The sequence below is a fragment of the Coloeus monedula genome, assembly GCF_965178545.1.
Source record: "Coloeus monedula genome assembly, chromosome: 4".
Lineage (NCBI taxonomy): Eukaryota > Metazoa > Chordata > Aves > Passeriformes > Corvidae > Coloeus > Coloeus monedula.
In genome coordinates, this window is record NC_138784.1 from 5,916,789 (window position 1) to 5,931,951 (window position 15,163).

The 15,163-nt window shown below is 34.8% G+C and overlaps 1 protein-coding gene across 3 annotated transcripts in view; it reads left to right on the top strand.

Moving 5' to 3' along the window:
• AEBP2 (AE binding protein 2) overlaps nt 1-14,436 on the top strand; it is a 43,257-nt gene extending 28,821 nt beyond the window's left edge. Inside the window, exons 4-9 of one of the 3 annotated variants that reach the window (XM_082280027.1) lie at nt 358-544; nt 5,472-5,596; nt 8,326-8,393; nt 10,620-10,733; nt 10,991-11,057; nt 12,335-14,436. In XM_082280027.1, coding sequence (XP_082136153.1) covers nt 358-544; nt 5,472-5,596; nt 8,326-8,393; nt 10,620-10,733; nt 10,991-11,045 — 549 coding nt within the window. In that variant the 3' untranslated portion in view covers nt 11,046-11,057; nt 12,335-14,436. The remainder of the gene's footprint in view (nt 1-357; nt 545-5,471; nt 5,597-8,325; nt 8,394-10,619; nt 10,734-10,990; nt 11,058-12,334) is intronic. The other 2 variants (XM_082280028.1, XM_082280029.1) reach the window with 2 other exon arrangements.
• Nucleotides 14,437-15,163: the final 727 nt, after the last annotated feature.

Consider the following 15,163-nt stretch of genomic DNA (forward strand, 5'->3'; position numbering starts at 1 on the left):
TGCAGTATTTTGAAAGGCAAGGGAGTGTTGGTCTATGAAGAGGAAAGTCCTCAGAAGCCTCTGTTTTCTGTGGAAAGTTTGCCAGTGTGTTGTTTGAGATTAATTTTATGCTATACAATATAAAATACAGTATGGCATAAAAAGCATCATATCATGAAATAATTATAGGGAGTTGAAAACTTCAAACAAATTTATTTCAAAATATGTTTTTGTTTTTCTTTTTAAGAATTGCATGTTTATTAAGAATTTGGTTTTGCTTTAGTGTGTCGGAAGCTGAGCCAGAAAAGTGAAAGCAAGATCTCTGAAGCTCCTGTGCCATACAGCCACTGATCCCATTGTTCTGTTTTTTCTCACTAGTGTGTAGTTGGTGGGTGCAATGCCAGCTTTGCGTCTCAGGGAGGACTTGCCCGTCATGTGCCCACACACTTCAGCCAGCAGAACTCTTCAAAAGTTGCCAGCCAGCCAAAGGCCAAAGAGGAATCTCCATCTAAAGCTGGAATGAATAAAAGAAGAAAACTAAAGAACAAGAGACGGCGATCACTGCGTAAGTGTTTCGCACAAGTTCTTGGAAGGTTTGTCTTCGATTGAAAGTTCCTCCTCACTCTGGTGGTTTCTCTGCATATTTGATTCTGGTAGCGGTGGCATTCCTTGTGATGGGAAGGAGACAGCTCCAGATTCTGTTTGTGCTCCTTTTCAGGGTAGATCTCTGTGGGTTAAGGAGAAAGATCCACTTCCCGTGAGCAGCAATTGGAGTTGCCAGTTGAAAGAAGGTTTTCATTTCAGAGTCGCTTTTTGTTTACTGACTATATTACTGTTGGAAAGTGTTCTGCATAGTGCTGATGAGATCTGAAGTTCAGACAGAGATTGCAGCTTCATATAAATTAGAGATAAATGCGTGTTATATAAGCTCTTTTTTGAGCACAACATTTCATTATGTTAATGACAGTTTTATGAGCATAACCAAGATCTAATTTTGGGCGGAATTGACTTGCTATGTTTTTCTTAATCTGTCTCCACATAGTTGGTGTTCATTAATTTTATATGAACCAATGTGCTGGGAGGTGTGATGTGTCATTTAAAGTGAAAACTGTTTCCTCTAGCAAAAAATAATCACTTACCCAGTACCTCTTCTAGTCCATTTGGATCTAGTAGTTTGATTCCTGGGTTGTCCTAGCATTAGACTAATAAAATGTCAAATTTCTGTAGAGATTCTAATCTACAGGAATAGTTAGGAAAGATTTGGCAATTGTTAAAATATGTCACTTTGGCTTATAATTGTTTTGGGTGCAACTCTCCACTACCAAACTGACCATTTGCTAGTTGTAAAGTGTTACTGTGACACCTGCATTTTAGAGACACGAAAAAACCCATTTACATTTTTTTCTGCTGGTAAGTCAATGGCTGAAGAGAAAACTACATGAATTTTTACTTGTGGTGCAAAGTCTTTCTTACAGTATTGGAAAGTAGCACAAGATACCTTTTTTTATGAACCACTCAACATTTTAAATCTCATACTGTCCACAGTCTGTCTTCTCCAGAACCTTTCTGTGGCAGAACTTGTAACTGTATCCATCTTTCTCTTCCTGTGAAGAAATACAGTTACCAGTTATTCAAATGGTACTGCAACAATGGATTCACATATTAGTGGTCTTAGGTGATTACTCTTTATCATGATTGTGATTTATTCTTAATACCTCACCTGTGTTTTAAGGAATTTTATGGAAATTTGTGAAGCAGTGGTCATGTTTCTGCCTTGAATGCAGACAAGCATATCCTGGGAAGTTACATTGTCCCCTGGAATTCTGAAAAGTTTCCTGCGCCACTGGGTGTGCCTGGGTATTCTTAAAATATATATGAGCAAATTGTGTTGTGAAACACTTCTTAAAAGCAGAGATTTCAAGAATTCCTCTAATTTTGATTCAGCATTTAAAGAATTTAGAAAACTGTTTCTGTCTTTTTCAGAATTTGATTTTCAAAGAGCTTTCTCTTTCACTCTGGAAATCTGTGTAGTTGAGAAGGTTCAAGAAGGGAAGGCTGGTCAGTGAAGGGTTATGGGCTCACTTTGCAGTATCTTTTTTCATCTTAGATGTAATGAGAGAGACATCTTGAGATAATTGCAGGTTCCTAAAGAATTGTTGTGATTTGTTGACTTGTGTTACTCAAAATACAGTTGTCTAAGACTGGTCACTCCAAAATTTTCATTTTCAGAGGTTTCTGAGATGCATCTTACCTTGCTTCTCCATACTGATTTTGTTAGGTGGCTGATTTAATGCATCTTAATTCATTTTCGCCCCCCACTATATGCAGAAGTAGTTTTCCAGGTTGGGATTTTATTATTAATTCATAAACATTGTATTATTTGACTTACAAATTTCAATTCAGAGCTTCATAATTAACACTTCAAATCACCTGCTAAGATGTTGTAGTTGTAATAAGAATTTGCTGCAGAATTTATGAATGAATTTATGGCAAAAAATGTAAATAATAAATATTGTGGGGATGTTAAAAACCAGACTGTAGTATTTGAATGGTCTGCTGTCTTGATCAAGTGTTGCATAGGAAGAAAAATGACAGCTGCTTGAGCAATTTCTTATCTTCTTTCCTCTTGAGACAAATGCAATGCTGGCTGTAGACTTTTGCCTTAAGGCAGAAATCATCTCTAACTGAGTTGGGAACTGACTACTGTAATGTATTTCTCCAGAGGGTATGTGACCCAGAAATGTATCCAAAGTTTCTGGCATTTTCTGAAAATGCCAAGTATGGGCAGCTTTCCTTTCAAACTCTGCATGGGTTATTGTTGGTGAAGTGAACGTGACAAAGGGCTGATACAGTTTTGCTTGTCTTTCTGTTTCTTAGCTTGGTTTTAGTTAAAGAATGAAGTGTGCAAGTTTGTGTGTTTTGTCTTTACAAGAAGAATGGGGGAATGCAAAACCCTTATCTAAGAAGCCAAAATAACACAATTAACATCATTAAGTGTTTTCAGTCAAGAGTATATAAAGCTGAGAACCTGGATTTATATTTAGGTATTTTTAAGTGCCCAAAAGGAGAGGTGTTTAACATATGTACCAGGTTCTCTGCAAGTAGGGTTACAAGGACTTAATGAAGTGCATGTAAAACAAAATGCCATTTGATAGTGGACAATCTGTTTAAATCACTTGCAGATAATAATTTGACAAAAACTGCCGGTGTTGCACCACAAAACACTTTGTCTCTGGAAAAAAATGTTGTCAGCATGTTCTTTCTACCTCGTAGTTTTGTTAGACCCTGGCTTTTTTTAGAGGTGTAAGTGGATTACTAAATATTTATTGACAATTGATAGCCAGTATATGCTGTGCTCTGAAGCACTCTCATGTATAAATTCTTAATAGTTTAATTACAGCAAATTTACACACTTGCTTCCTCTGTTTTATATCTGAAGGCTAACACCCTTCTGTGAGAGAATGTATAATGAAAAAGGAGACTTCACTGTGGCTATATGTGAAGAGAATACAGTCTTCTAACTTCAACTATAAAGAGAATTTTTACTGTTACTTAATTGGTTTTTTAACATCTTGCCATTTTAAAGTGTTTTCTTTTGTCCTGTCTGTAAACAATGCATGTTTTTATAAGTTTGAAAATCAGCCTTTTATCATAAAGGCTTGTTTCACTGGTGGCACCCTTTTAACTGGTTACATTCATGGTGCAATAGAGATCTTATTTGTCTTAGATATTTTGATGTAGAATAATTCAGGATTAGAGTCCATGGCTTGCTTTCTCTTCTGGATTGCCTTTTACATGTTCCCTCCTTTATGTAGAGTGGCATTTAGAGCCAAATTTATTGAAAGTGTGTAGCTCTGAAATAGGTCACAGTACTGCTATTCTGAAGCTACCTTGAATACAATATTGTCACTTGCTTTTCCACTGCAAAGGTGACACTGTAGTTATTAACAAGCACGATAATCGAGTTCACAGGAGGAACATAAGAGAGATAAGGAAGCTTACTGTTCATGAAATTTACAGTAAGACTCTGCTAGTTCTGTAGGGCTTGGATTTTCATTTGGTAGGTTATGGTAGGATGATGTTAATCTGCTTGACTTAAGGAATTGATGTGTACTTGGAACTTGTATTATTAAGCAGGAAGGAAGATACTTAAATCCAATTCCTCAAAATAATTTTCAGAGTAAAAATGCATAGAAAATACAACACTAATACCTAGTAAAGAATAAATAAAATTATTCACACACTTCTGAAAAACTGCACCCTTTCTTCTGAGTTTGCTGAATGTTTTCTACTTTAAATCCTGGAGAAATTTGCTGTATGAAACAGAAAGCAAAAATTTGGGGTTGTTATTTTTCCCCTTCTTTCCATGCTCCCTCCTTTCGTCGCTCATATTTATTTATCAAATATTTATATGCTTGCATCACTGACCACCTGCAGCATGAGCTGTGGTCCTACATTGCCACTTAGAGCGAGACAACACTGCAGTGAGATGATTGCCTAATTGGCAGTGTCCAACTGAGATGGAGCAGGGACAGAACAGAATGTACAGATGAATGCTTACCAACTATCAGCCCCAGGAGTGTAGCAAATGCTAGCTTTAAGTGGAATTTGCAGTTCATTTTGAAATAATGGATGCAGGAATATAGAAGCTGTTTGAAATGAGGACAGCAGAACTTTGAATCACTGTGCAGATTTCAGGGTAATACATAGTTGATAATGTAATACCAATTCCTAGTTTTAATTTTTGTGTTATTTAATTACTACTCTCAAGTAAGGCTCAAAAATGTGAGTATTTTCATTCAGACTTTTTTGCTAATGTAATGGTATTACAGTTTTATATGGTATATTTTAAAACCTTAGTGCGAAATATTTCTATTATCATGTAAATTTGTTATTTTTTAGTTTAAGTGCTTTTAGTGTAGAATTGATGGACCTTCTTTTACACCCTAAATCAAAATTCAATAATCTTTTTACTGTTCAAGAAATAATTAACTGTAAAAGTCCTTTTCTGAAAGGAAGAGGTCTTGATAATGCCTGCTGGTTTTAGACTGGCTGTAAAATCTCAGATGGATTAGTTGTGCTTTACTCATTATAAATTAAAGGGTAATATGTGATGCAATTGGTGTTTCTTGGCTAAAAAATGTTACTAATAGTCAAAGGACATGTACTCAGAAAGAAATGTGTAATAGTGTGGAGTTTTTCACCTGACTATTCAGCATTATTGAAACTTAAACAGGTGAACGTAGTTACATTTTTGGAAATAGCTGTTTCATCCACAGGGAGTGTGTTTTGACCAAACTTGAATTGAGCTTCTCTTGGAGTAATTTCTCCCTCTCAGTAAAATTAATGTTTGCAGCTCTCTGACAAGGTAGTGCTACTGACATAATGATAAATTATTTACTAATTACACTTCAGACCTATTTACATGCTTGAATGTGTTTGAATGCTTTGAATGTGTTGAACACTAAGGATCTCTTTTCCTTTTTTTCCAGCAAGACCTCATGACTTCTTTGATGCACAAACACTGGATGCTATAAGACATCGAGCCATCTGCTTTAATCTCTCAGCACATATAGAAAGTTTAGGAAAAGGCCACAGTGTTGTATTTCACAGTACTGTAAGTATATATATGATGCATTCTGTTTGTTTACCTTTGTGTCTGAAAAATGTAATCCTTCAGAAAGATTTATGTTTTCCTCTTACTGCTGGAGACATTAAATCAGAATTAAACAATAGTGGCTATTTTATATTGTTGACTTGTCCACTGCTATTAGTAAATGAACTTCTAAGAAGTATTGGTGGTAGTTGTTCTAGCTCACAAATTGAATGGACTGAAACATTTCCAGTCTGATCCACTTGGGGAATATCTAACAGCAGCTTTGTGTTGCAGGAAAAAAATTGGTTCTATCTTCTAAATAAGAATGCAGTTTAGATGGTATTTCCATGTGTGACAGTGCTAATTTATCACAAGAAGTATTTTGGGTGTACAATTGAATATTTAAAGATGCTGATCTGAAATATGTTTTTATTCCCTTTTTTCTCCAGTTTAAAAGATATAATCCTGCATAAATGTATTCCTGTCCCTATTTTTTTATTTTTAAAAAACTTACCACCAAAGTATCAGTGCTAGAAAGTGGCAAGAACCAAGTGGGGAACTTGTGTTTGCATAGGAAAGGTGTCAGTATTAATTTAGAAGCGTTCAAAGCAGGGATAAAGTACTGAATTGGGGTATCAGAAGTTAAAAGAGTTGTATAACCTCAGGTTTTCTTAAGCATATTTGGAGATGAGGATATGTAAAAAGTGGAGGCTTGGCTGAAGAAAAGAAGTAGGAGATGGGAAAAAATGGGGAGGGATGGTTTTTAATTGGTAGAATAGTCCAAACAAGGACTGCAGACTGACATGTCTTCAGCTACAGCTTAATCTTAGTATGGGATTCAAACTCTTGAACCATCAGTCTCTTTCCATAAATAAAAGATTATTTGGTATGCATGAAACTTATTTCACTTTGTTCTGTGAGACTGATGAATGTTCTAAATACCTGTGGGCCTGTATTGGAAATCTTTTCCAAATGATTTCTGCTGAACTTCATGTGCATTGAGCACCAGCTGCAAGTGGAGATTGCAGGTGGTTTAGCTGTTACTGTATTCAAATCTCATTCTAGTTTTTCTGGCCAACGTGGATTTTACAATGCTGCGAGAAAAGCAGATTCTCTTCCAATTCACAGCTTGCTTTAATCCAAAAGGTTATCCAGTCAGTCTACTCAGTTGTGGAAGAGCAGCTCTGGCTATTGGAATAATTCCTAAGGAGGTGGACTTAGAGGGAGGAATCTACTCTAAAACTGCTTCAAATTAACTTGAAGGAAGTGGTGAAAATCCTTTCAGCTCATCCGTGCATGTGTCACTCGATGGTAGGAGGTTGATTAGATCTGAAATTGCTTAGACCTCTGTTGTGGGAGACGTTGTACCAGTGGGAGAACTGCTCTAGGATTCCAGCCCCATGCTGCACTTGGCTGCTGTATTTTGGTGTGCTGGCTTGTGCTGGACATCAGCTTTGTTGATGAGACTCAGCCTAAAATCAGCTTTAAGAAGAAAAGGTAGGCTAGGAGCACTTTTGTGGATGCGTACTGTTACACTGAGCTAATGACACTTCACATGCAAGCACTTACTCATTTTGCATCACCTACAAGCACTAGGACACGGAATTTGAGTGGTGACTGACTAAATGGCATAATACGGTCATGTGGTCCGCCTTCAGATGAAGAAAAAATGTGCAATGATCAGAGATATTCATTTGAAAGGAGGAAAATAGGAAGATGAAATTGCCTTGCTGTCTGAAAACAGACATAAATGATGTGGCTTTATTGTTTTAAGCAGCGTAAGAATAATGCCAGCACAATGCAGTATCTTTCAGGACAGATATTCTAATATAAAGAATTTCTAAGCAGTCACTGTAGATACCTTTCATGCCTCTGAAAAGGCACATCCTTTCATTTATATATACTTTTTTAAACACATCCTTTTCTTTGTAGATATGGAGAGATTTAGAATGCAGTCATTAAAAAGACCTTTTCAAAAAAAATGTGTTTGCCATCCAGAATACACTTTTGACTTGATTATGGGGTTTTTTTTCTCCTTGCTTTTTTTTTAAATTGAGTCAAATTCTTTGATTTTAATTGTCTGAGTTGTTAGATGGAAAAAGCCAAGCACATCTGGTTAACCTAAGGAACAGATATTACACTGATTAAAAAAATATAGGTTACCCTGTCATGCCACCCCCAACCTTTGAAATGGTGTGAATTAATTCTCTAGAATATTTGAACACTAAACTGTTTTTTGGTTTTAGCTCTTTTAGGCATTTCAGTTCTGTGGCCACATGCATTTTAACTAGTTTACATTGTTTTGATATATTGGAACTTTGTAAGACAGTAAATGAATACAGGGAGATGCCTACCAATTTACAGTGAGAAACTGTTTTCTTTTTCCAGAAGAGGTCAGCAAAACTCCACGTCTGATTTGAGACAACTTTGATGCACATTTCCTTTGAATTTCCATTTTGTTTCTGGGACAGTGCATGAAATGTAGAGAGTATAGTAAGAATATTTCCAAATAAAGCTGTATTAGGTATACGTCTTCTGGCTGAATTGTGTTTTTCACTTAAAAACTTACATGGACTTAAGTTCTTTGCAAAACAATTTCAAGTCTTCAGAGCACATTTTTTGCAGACACAGTGCTTTCATTGAGTATAGCAGTGTGCTTTCTTTGACTGTCTAGTTGGACATGAAGAACTGCAACTTTTGAGCAGGAAATCTGGAATTTGATTTTAATTATGATTTTGTAATCATTATAGGTAATAGCTAAAAGAAAAGAAGATTCTGGCAAAATAAAACTCTTGCTTCATTGGACGCCAGAGGACATGTGAGTATATTGCTAGTGATATGTTTTAAATGGGGAAGGATTTACAGTGGGATCAATGAAGTGTTTGTGCCCTTGAATATTTGAGTTAAAGTTAATATTTTTAAAATGCTTTTCAAAAAGTAATTTAGAAGTTTAGAAATTAATAAACAATGAGTTTATTGATTTTTACCTTCACTTTCAAGTCTGTGGGCTCTAATACCAGTTCAGTTCAATTTGCATCTGTATTTTTAATGCATTTTGTCACAAGTTTCAATTCATCTTGAGAGAAAAAAGTTAAAATATTCTTATAAAACGGGGAGTTTTTTGATTCCTTTTAGGACAGATGGTAGTACTATCTATAGCAGCATTCTGAAGTTACTCTTTTTTAAAACTTAAAGATAAGGACAGTTAATTTTATTTTAAGATAAGCATTAAGAAGTATGCAACACTGGGAACATGAAAAATAAATAAAAGAGCATTTTTTTAAAATACAGAGTCCAAAGAGTTTTTTGCTCACGCAAATGAATTCAGTTTTAGAATCCCTGCATTGGAGAAGACAGGTTATTCAGTAATGTTAAGGCATTCCCAATGGAATTTAGATTCAGTTGGTCAGATCAGAGGAATAATGTGATTTATATTGCTGTTTGTTGCATCTTGGTTGGGTTAGATAGGTTAGATAGAGTGTATTTCATGCACTGAATGATGTAGTTTTGAATTACTGAGTATTCAGTTCATCTTGATTATTGCATTTAAGCAGAGGAAATGCCAAGGTATCCTGGCACCTGCTGTCAGTCTGTCTTACACTGTCAGGGTACTCACACTTCAGAAAGTGCAATGCACTCGTGGTGATTCCTTTCCACTCCACTGAGCTGTTTATCAGCCTTCCAGGTGGAGCTGGGAGTAATGGTTTAACTTTTACTCTGAGTTCTGTTGAGAAACTATTAGAAGTTCTCCAGTTTATCCATACATTTAGGGTATTTTTCAGGAAAAGTAAATGCAAGTCTTTAAGTTGTTTCTTCTACAAGAGGGAGATAACTTTTAGTGGGTTGGGAGAGTGGGGGTTGTTTCGTTGGTTTTGGTTTTATTTAAGAGCAGAAATTTATTTTTGGTGTCAGTAAATCAGCTTACTGAGTTGTTGTCTCTCTGTATATTTCAAATAGTCTCTGCATGTGAAAAGTTCTCTTACTTGCTGTTTGCTTCTTGAGCATATAGTTACTACTGAAAATGTCTTTCCAATGGTGGTTGTCCAAAAACTGATTTTTGGCTTTATTTAAAAAACTTGTATGATGTTTTTCCACCTTTCATGATCCATAAGACTTAGTGAGTAAATGGATTGCCTGCTGGGTTGTTCTCACTCCCCCCTGCCCTGTTGTTTTTTCTTTTTTTTCTTCTACCTTCATCTGAAAAGTTTAATGGAGAAACTCCTTCTTCTGCTGCGTTAGAGGTTCTTGATTTCATTTCATGTTTTGAATAGCTTAACCAAAATTTGAGTTGCAGCTAACTTTCATACAAAGTGAAATCTGCAAAATATGGATTCAGTGAAATAATTTGGAAAAGTCTGTGAAAGTGCATTTGGCTTTGGTCAGAGAAAGAGCTGTTACATTTAGTTTTTAAGTGTTGGGCTTCTCAATTTGAAACCTGTGTGAAAGAGTTAGACACCTTAATTACAGTGTAAACTCCTTTCCCAAACTGAAGTTAATCTTTGGCTTCTAGGACATCTAGAAAATTTTAAAAACCCCACCAAAAACCCACAGAAGAAGATAATCAAATAATTAACTTCAGCAAAGTTGGAGCATTTTGCTGTTGAAACCTTTGAGCTTGGAGCAAACAAATTAGTGTAACTGAAAGCTCAGTGCCTGCAGTGTATTCTGTCCTTTAATTGAAGAGAATCAACTAATTTTATACCCAGTAAAATAAATTTTTTTCAAAGGTCTGGTTGTTTTTTCTGTTACCCATTTTCACATTAAATTGTTACAGTGGGGAATGTAGTGCCATTTTCATTGTACACTTGGAATATACTTCAGGAATAAGCTAAATTCTGTTCAGTATCTTTCTCAAACTGACAACCTGAAAAGCTTTGAACTATAATGTGTAAAGATTGGCTGTCTTTCCTCACTCCATTGAAGATGCTTTTTAACCAGGGAAATGTGAAATTTGCTTCATATGTACTAGTTTACCATGTAATTTTATGGTAAGAAAAACAGTTGATCTTTTTTGAATATTTTTATTTTATTTATTTGTTCGTAGTCTGCCTGATGTGTGGGTAAATGAAAGTGAGCGACATCAGTTAAAAACTAAAGTAGTTCATTTATCAAAACTACCAAAAGATACTGCCTTGCTTCTGGACCCAAACATATACAGGTAACATCTTAACTTTGAAACTTTCTTTACTTGAATGTAATCTTAAGCCTCACTTAACTTTTTGACGTTGGAAAATCAGGATTGCTAATGTATTATACACCAGATCAGGGAGCCTTGGTACTGTAAACGTCCAGGAGTTAAGTTCTGAGGTCTTAAGTTATTTCAGAATTACTTCTTGAACTAAACTCTAGTTACTGAGAAACGGGGAATGTGTGTATTTACCAAGTGTATTTTACTTTTTTGTGCTTGGTGTACAGAAATTCTAGTAAAGGAGGTACATACAGTGGAATCCTGAAAGATCACTTCTGTTAAGATCACATACTGGTTTGTATACCAATTTTTTTAAAGTCCAAATTTATCTTTCCATATTATATTCAGCTGTAATACATGCAGTATTACCTTGAAATTTGTACTTGTATTCAAGTACTGTTATTTTTTTATTACAAGATTCTTTATAAGGGGACAAAAGGGAACAATCCATGTTACTTGTCTTTAAGCTACTTTCACATTTCTGGTTTTAGGCCCTCAGATTGGCTTCTAATCCATCTGGTTTCTAATAATTTCCTGATTCTCCTCCCACCCCTTTATTACTGCTCTCCCATGATTGTCAGTACCCACAGTTCTGTGTGTACAGTTTTTAAAGGTAATCTGAAATGCTTAATTTATTCTGAAATTTTGAACATCCATAGAGAGATATTTATGTGATTATATTAAAAATCCATGAAAATGGGTTGTGGAAAGAAAGTTTATCATAACAGAAGTTCAGTGTTCCGATGTTTCTTCCTTAACATCCAGTGACCAAGAGTCTCAAGGAGTAAATAAAACACTAATCTGAGGTCTTTCAATGCAATAAGCCTTTCAGTTCACCTTTAATATTCAGTGTATTTCACTAATCAAATTAATGCAAACTTGCTTTACAATATGAAAACAAATCCTACTGTATTTGCTATCTTTGTAAATGTGTTTTCAGTACTTACCTTAGTCTATGATTCATTGATATTAATCGTAAAATCACAAAAGTGTTATGGCGAAATTGGATTGTGTTTTAAAACTGCTTAACACAGTGATTTTTATTATATAACTGAGGTGTTAATAATTTTATATTGATTACCTTTGCCAAGCCTGGTAGGTTAGTTTGCTTTGGAAAAAAAAAAACCTTTTAAAATAAAAATTTAATGATCTCTGGGATTAAGTCCTTGGAGAAAAATTAGCAAACCTTTCTATCTCTCCCAAATAAAATTAAGGTCCCTACATGTAATGTTGTACTCTAGCAGTATGGATCAGTCTGTGATTGAAATGAGCTTTTGGGACCAGCTGAGGGAGCTTAATGATACAAATTTAGAAACCAAAACTTTGCAAGAGGAAAAGGTAGTTAAAGAAATTCAGTAGCAGCTATTAATGTCATGCTAAAATGTCATGCTTTAATAGAAAATTTGAAATAATTACCTGAAATGTACAGTTCTGTGAGATCATCTGAAATGGCTCTTGGTTTTAATCAAGTGAAAGTAGATTTTGTATAGTCATGATTTCATAGTATATTCAGCTGACTGCTGTATACATCACTGGGCCTTAATGTAAAGCTGTACCATCTTCTTTTACAGAACAATGCCCCAGAAGAGGTTGAAGAGGTAAAAACCAAGCAAGTGGGGACACCTGCAGTCTTAGTCACTGACAATGGATTTAGAAATAAAGTTGCACATTAGTCAAATCCCATCTTTTTTTCTTTTCCTTTTTTTTTTTCTTTTTTTGTTTTTGTTTTTTTTGTGTTAGAGAAATATTTATGCTTAGTGTAAACATTCTGTGAATGAAGTTGATGCTTCCGTGGAATATATTAATATATTACTGTATATCCACATTTTCATGGAATGGTACAGTGGGAGACTGAGCAAACACTCTTCTGGCAACTTAGTGGAACAACTAAAAGGCTTTGCATGCTTGCTTCTTTAAGCTGCTTTTTTCTTTAGTGAATACAGTAGTCTATATTTGATGAAAAGAAAAAGTAACCATCACCATTTACTCCCAATTCCCAGGAGAACTGTTAACAAGCTATTGGGCTTCCTGTCAATGTTAACTAAATCTAACTCATGCCAGACAATAGAACAGCTACCAAGGGATTATCCTGTTGCCCTTTGAGTATGGTGGATAGTAATCATTCGTCATTTGTAATCTTGTGTCCTTTTGCCGATCCCTAAAATATGTTGGATTATGATGTTGAAACAAATGTTGATGGAATGCTTGTCTTTTCCAGTCAACTCTGAATACATATAGTACGGTCTCAAGATGTTAAGAGTGTTGCAGTCTGTCTGACCCCCTTTGCAGGAGTAGTATAGTGTGTTAATCAGATCTGCTTTGATGTGATTCGTATCAATGGACAGGTTTGGAAAAACCTCGATGTAAGCAGTCAGTGTTACTGGTGATTTATTTTGCTTTTTTGACCCTCTAGGATCCCCCTTCACTTGTAAAGTATACTTTATTTGGCCTAATGTTTTCTAGATGTAAAGAAAATGGTATTTTTAAAAAAAAAATAATCTAGAAATTCAATCCTTTATGCACCAAAGTTGGCTTTGAAAAGGAAAGTAAAATCATTTTCTTGCTTAATAAGCAAGAAGCCGTGGATTTTTTTTAACTGACAAATAGAGATGCGTCTAACCTGTTAGTCTTTGTATGGAGACAAAAATGTTGCATATAGATAATAGGACATTGCTTGTAAATATTTCAGCAGATTTGTAATATATTTTTATATTATGAAATGTACTGTAGATGTTTTTCTAGAGGCATGAAAGTTAAAATGTATATATTACGGTAGAAATAATATTGAAGGATATTGTAATTCACTAGTGCTGCCAGAAGAATTGTTTAAAAAAAGCACCTTCCTTAACAGTAAAAATCCTTCTTTTACATACCTAAGGGACTATATACTACTGTTAGTATCTGTTGTAAGAACAAAAATACATTGAACATCCTTCCCAGAAATCTTAGAGGGATGAATAGTACCCATAATTAATTCATGGCGCTCCTTTCTAATAGTGAACACAGAATTAGTTTTTTCCTTACTGTAGGAAGGAACTAATATGTAAAATTTGTATGGATATATGCAGTCAAACTGCAGAGTTAGTCCTCCTTATTGGGGAGGAATTTACTACAGTGAAACTAATAACCAGCAGTTTTTACACTAAATTTTTATTAAATAGATTAAGACTTAAAGTAACCCTTTGGTTGCAGAAGTGAGCATATCCTAATGTAACACAAATGCATTCTGCATTGGTACTGACACGAGTCTTACTTAGCTCCAGTGGGTTAAAAATGTTACTTATATACACAAAAAAATAATCTTATCAACGTATGAAGTGCAGATTAAAAGCACCACTAATATAAGATGTTCTGGAATGGTTGTTTAATAAGGGTATTATTCATAAAATCTGTAGTGACGTGACTTTATTTTTGGAAAAAATGCAGTGTTTTGGTTTTTTATTTTTTTGCTTGAGCACTTCACCTACTGCTTTTTCTGTACCTATAAAGTAATCCGTAATCTTTGTTTCTTTTTTTTGAATTTGTTATAAAATTGCCAAATAGAAGTGTTTCAGATATAGTTTGTATTTGTATTTTTTTAATTTTATTGCTTCATGAGTTTCTTGTAAGTCATTTATAATTGACAGATGATTGTAGACCTTGCCTGAGTATTTTTTCTAATAAAACAAAGCAAACAAACCTCATAAGCTTCAAAATTGTAAGTTTTCAATGAAGTTTTCAAAAACAAATATAAAAATGACTGTTTCCTCTGTAAGTTGTAACACACACCTTTACAGAATGGGGAATTCATGGATTCAAGTCATGTGGTGTTCATGTAAAATGTGGCTTTTCCTGGGTTTGAGAAAAGTATAATCTGGTCTTCTTATGGTAGAGTTTCTGCTTTGGAAGGAAAAATCAGTTTAAATAACAAACATCTGTGAAGAAATGGATACACTGGAGTTAATTAAACTTTACATAATAGTCAGAAGGTAAGTGGACTTTTGGCTGGTTTTTACCTTGAAGTTATCAAAGTGAATTGCTAAAACTATTTATGCTTGAAAGTTATTTGTATTCTACAAATTTTGGAATTATTTGACAGTGTTTTGTTTCAAATGCCAGTCCTGTTCTCTAAAGCTCTGCTGCAGTTTTTGCGTGTGCCCCTGGGTAGATTTCACTTTTGTTGGAATATCAGGTACATGGAACTGGCACAGTGTGCTGGGGGGCACTGATCACTTTGTTCTGAAAATCTTATTCTTACTCTTGAAAAGTGTTTCTGAAATAATTGGCCTCTCCCCTTCTAAGTGATTCCATGTGCTTTGTTTTGGGATGTTTGGGATGTAATATTCAAAGGTTTCTCCCTGTCTTTCTCAAGAACATTTTTTTAATATTAGGTTTTCCAGACGTTTACAGATTGCATTCCC